At 36.9% G+C, this 3,310-nt stretch overlaps 1 protein-coding gene across 1 annotated transcript; it reads left to right on the forward strand.

The window, feature by feature from the left end:
* Window positions 1-408: 408 nt before the first annotated feature.
* LOC124616431 (dynein axonemal assembly factor 1-like) lies at window positions 409-1,853 on the forward strand. The gene has a single exon (XM_047144739.1). The coding sequence runs from the start codon at window positions 409-411 to the stop codon at window positions 1,774-1,776; it is 1,368 nt and encodes a 455-aa protein (XP_047000695.1). The 3' UTR covers window positions 1,777-1,853.
* Window positions 1,854-3,310: the final 1,457 nt, after the last annotated feature.

Genomic DNA, 3,310 nt, shown 5'->3' on the forward strand with positions numbered 1-3,310 from the left:
TCTTTAACAGAATTGCTCTCTCTGTCGTTACGCATGTGCTCACGAAAGTACATGCCCTGATAAATGACGGCTGTTGAAACTCTGGATACGTCCTTGAGAACTTGGAAGCGTCATTTTTCCATTCTTTTCTAAGAATTTTCAGCTGCAAAATCAATGTTGCAGCACGTTTGGTTTTCTTTCATTTCGATACTGATGTATTCGGAAAAATTGTAATACATTTGCATTACTCTTTTTTATATAATCTGTGTAGAATGCACACGACAGAGTTTCCAAGTTACGAGTGCAGCCTTTCGGATTGTGAACGCTTTTGTCTGTTGGTATGGTAACACGTCGCGCGTTGTCAACAGTGCGCTCTGAGCAGTCAAAGAGAGAAGAGTGTTGCCAGTGGATGACTACCAAGCACGAAATATGACGGACGCAGCTGCAGCAACAAATATTGATGCACACGGAGGCGAAGGAGACAAGTTCGGCAGAATCACGAAAAAATTTCTTCGTGATCTATGCAAGAAGCTCGATTTATATTCAACGCCGTACCTCAACGACGTGTTGTATCTACATTATAAAGGGTTCAGCAAAATTGAAAATCTCGAAGAATACACAGGTTTAAAGTGTTTGTGGTTAGAGTGCAACGGCATACGTAAAATAGAAAACCTGGATAACCAGAAAGAACTCAGATGTTTGTATTTGCATCATAATTTGATTAAGAAGATTGAAAATTTGGATGCTTTATTTCATTTAGATACATTAGTGTTGAGTCACAATTGTATATCAAAACTCGAGAATTTAGAACACTTAACGTCTCTTAATACTCTGAATGTAAGCCACAACAAATTGCAGACGAGTGTAGATATTGAAATTTTAAGGATGTCTAAGAAACTCTCCGTCCTGGATATTTCTTTTAATCAAATTGATGATAAGGAAGCTATGAATGTTTTTTATGAAATGGAAAATTTGCGAGTATTGACTTTGACCGGAAATCCTGTGGTGAAGATGATATCACCATATAGAAAGATTGTAACTGTCAGCTGTAAAAATCTGCAGTATTTAGATGACCGACCAATTTTTGAAAAAGACCGGTTATGCGCAGAAGCATGGCATAAACAAGGACCTGAAGCGGAAAGACAAGTTAGAGAGAAATATGAAGCAGAAGAATACGAGAAATTACGCCAGAGTACTTTGGGCTTAACGAGGCTGAGGGAAAGTCAGCTTCAGAATTATTCAGACGTAAAGGACGAAATGAAATCAGATGGATTCTTTACGGAACAGTCGGAAGCCGTCAGTTGCGCCTCTGAAGACAACAATATGAATTGTGTTGGTGACAGAGATAGCTCAGACTCTGCGGCGGAATTAGATGATGCTGAAGACAATACAGTTTTAAATCAAGGCATATTTGACCAAGAAGATAAAAGTTCACAGGCAAACACTCATGAGGCATCAACGTTGAGCAGCGTGAGCAAGGAAATAATCGAAACAAAATGTACACATCGTAGAGAAAAGGAAATAATAAATACGGAAAGGCCTGAAAGTCCAGCAGTGCATGTACCTCACCGTGAAATGTTAGAAGTGGCAAACGAGTGTTCTGTAAATATCACTAACGAGACTCTTACTTGTAATGGTGAAGATTTCGAGATTAGATCTTCGAGTGACACACTAGAAGTATCAGATGACGTTGAACGTTATATGTCAGTGCGCGCCAATCGTCCGCTCATTGTGGAGTTAACTGAAGGCGAGGGAGCATCACAACCAGCCAGCGACACTGTCGGATACTTTAATTAAAACAAATTACAGGAATAATTTTAAATTATAACGCCTAAACTACATTTAGTTTGCAATAGATATTTATTTAACAAGCATGTGACCTTTTTTTGTTATTTTGTCATGTATGACTGCTTGCAATAAACTGCTATGACGAACATATTAAACGGCATTGAATAATTCACTTACACGTGCTTTAAATGGAAGTTAACTATCTACTGTTGTAAAATTTTGTGGTCGAGAAGGATATTCAATATGAGTTTTTGGCTATGACCAGCAGTGGAATATTAGTTGCTCTTGTGAGGTCACATTTTGGGAGCTTATATTCTCAGTTTTGTTGTTGGAATGTGAAAGCGAAATAATCTGGTTGTGGTGACAAATCAGTCCGTAGCTCAGCCCGAGGTCTAGGTTAACTTGGAATTTGACAATTTGGTTAAGAGTTGGCAAAGCCAAGACCGTGAAACTAATGTAATATGGTTGTGGTCACAGCCTGATATGTAGCTCTGATATCACATTATAGTCATGTTGTTTATGTCATTTGTCACTCATTTCTTAAGTCTGTGGTCACAGCCAGTGGCTCGTACTGAATGTTTCTCTTTATTCCAACTTTGCTGAGTGACTATCATCTATTGCTAGTTTGCGAAGATCTGAATATAATTTGACAACTGTTGTTAGGAAGGAACATAAGTGAACATTTTTGTGTGGTAATCAGTATGTGTCACAATTAAGAAATTGTTGTTGCCTGGTATTTATGATTCAGTTTAGACCACACCAGAATATTGGTTATCATTTCTTCTTTAAATTGGTCAGCATACTAATTTTACACAATCTGCAGATTTTGACATTACAGACAGTCAGTGGTAACATAAAACCAGAAACTCATTTTCTTCTTGTTGCATCATTTTTTTCAGAAGCTTTTTTCAATAATTTATATAGCTATCTGTTTTTTTTTTTTTTTTTATATATATATATACAATATATACCGTTCAATTTCATTTACCTTTGTCATGACAGACGAGTTCCAAGAAATGTTGTCTTCCTGAATCCTATCAAATTATGGCAATTCATAGGTTTACAAGAGCATTACAATCAATATTGTGTGTGACAGTCAAAATTAAAACTCAGAAATTGACTTGTCATTTTTAAATAAATGGTGATATTCTAATAAAAGTGACAAAAAAAAAAGTGACAGTTACGTTACATTTTATTGACAGGTTCTGTTTGGAATTTCATTGAGAATGTACTATTAATGGAAGTATTAATGTATATAGAAGAAATAAAGCAAATTTTACTTTAAAAGTAGCCACAACTGAATTGTATAAGGCAGGGGATGTCCACTCTATAAACTGTTCCTTGATTTTGTGGACAAAGTGTTATGTGATGCAGAGGAAACATGTTCCAAGTGGGGAGAAAGCTGAAGTCATGTGCAGATCTACAATTTGGTTCAGGGCAGGGGTCACTAGTATGTTACTCTGCCTGTCACCTCCCCTCATCCCACACCACCAAATGTAACTCGCTGTCATTCCTAATTTTAACATGCTGCAAATGCGAGTTA

Source organism: Schistocerca americana, chromosome 5 (assembly GCF_021461395.2).
Source record: "Schistocerca americana isolate TAMUIC-IGC-003095 chromosome 5, iqSchAmer2.1, whole genome shotgun sequence".
Classification (NCBI taxonomy): Eukaryota; Metazoa; Arthropoda; class Insecta; order Orthoptera; family Acrididae; genus Schistocerca; species Schistocerca americana.

Excerpts from the sequence above, each read along its gene's own strand:
- LOC124616431 (XM_047144739.1), top strand. The coding sequence starts at position 409 with ATGACGGACGCAGCTGCAGCAACAAATATTGATGCACACGGAGGCGAA.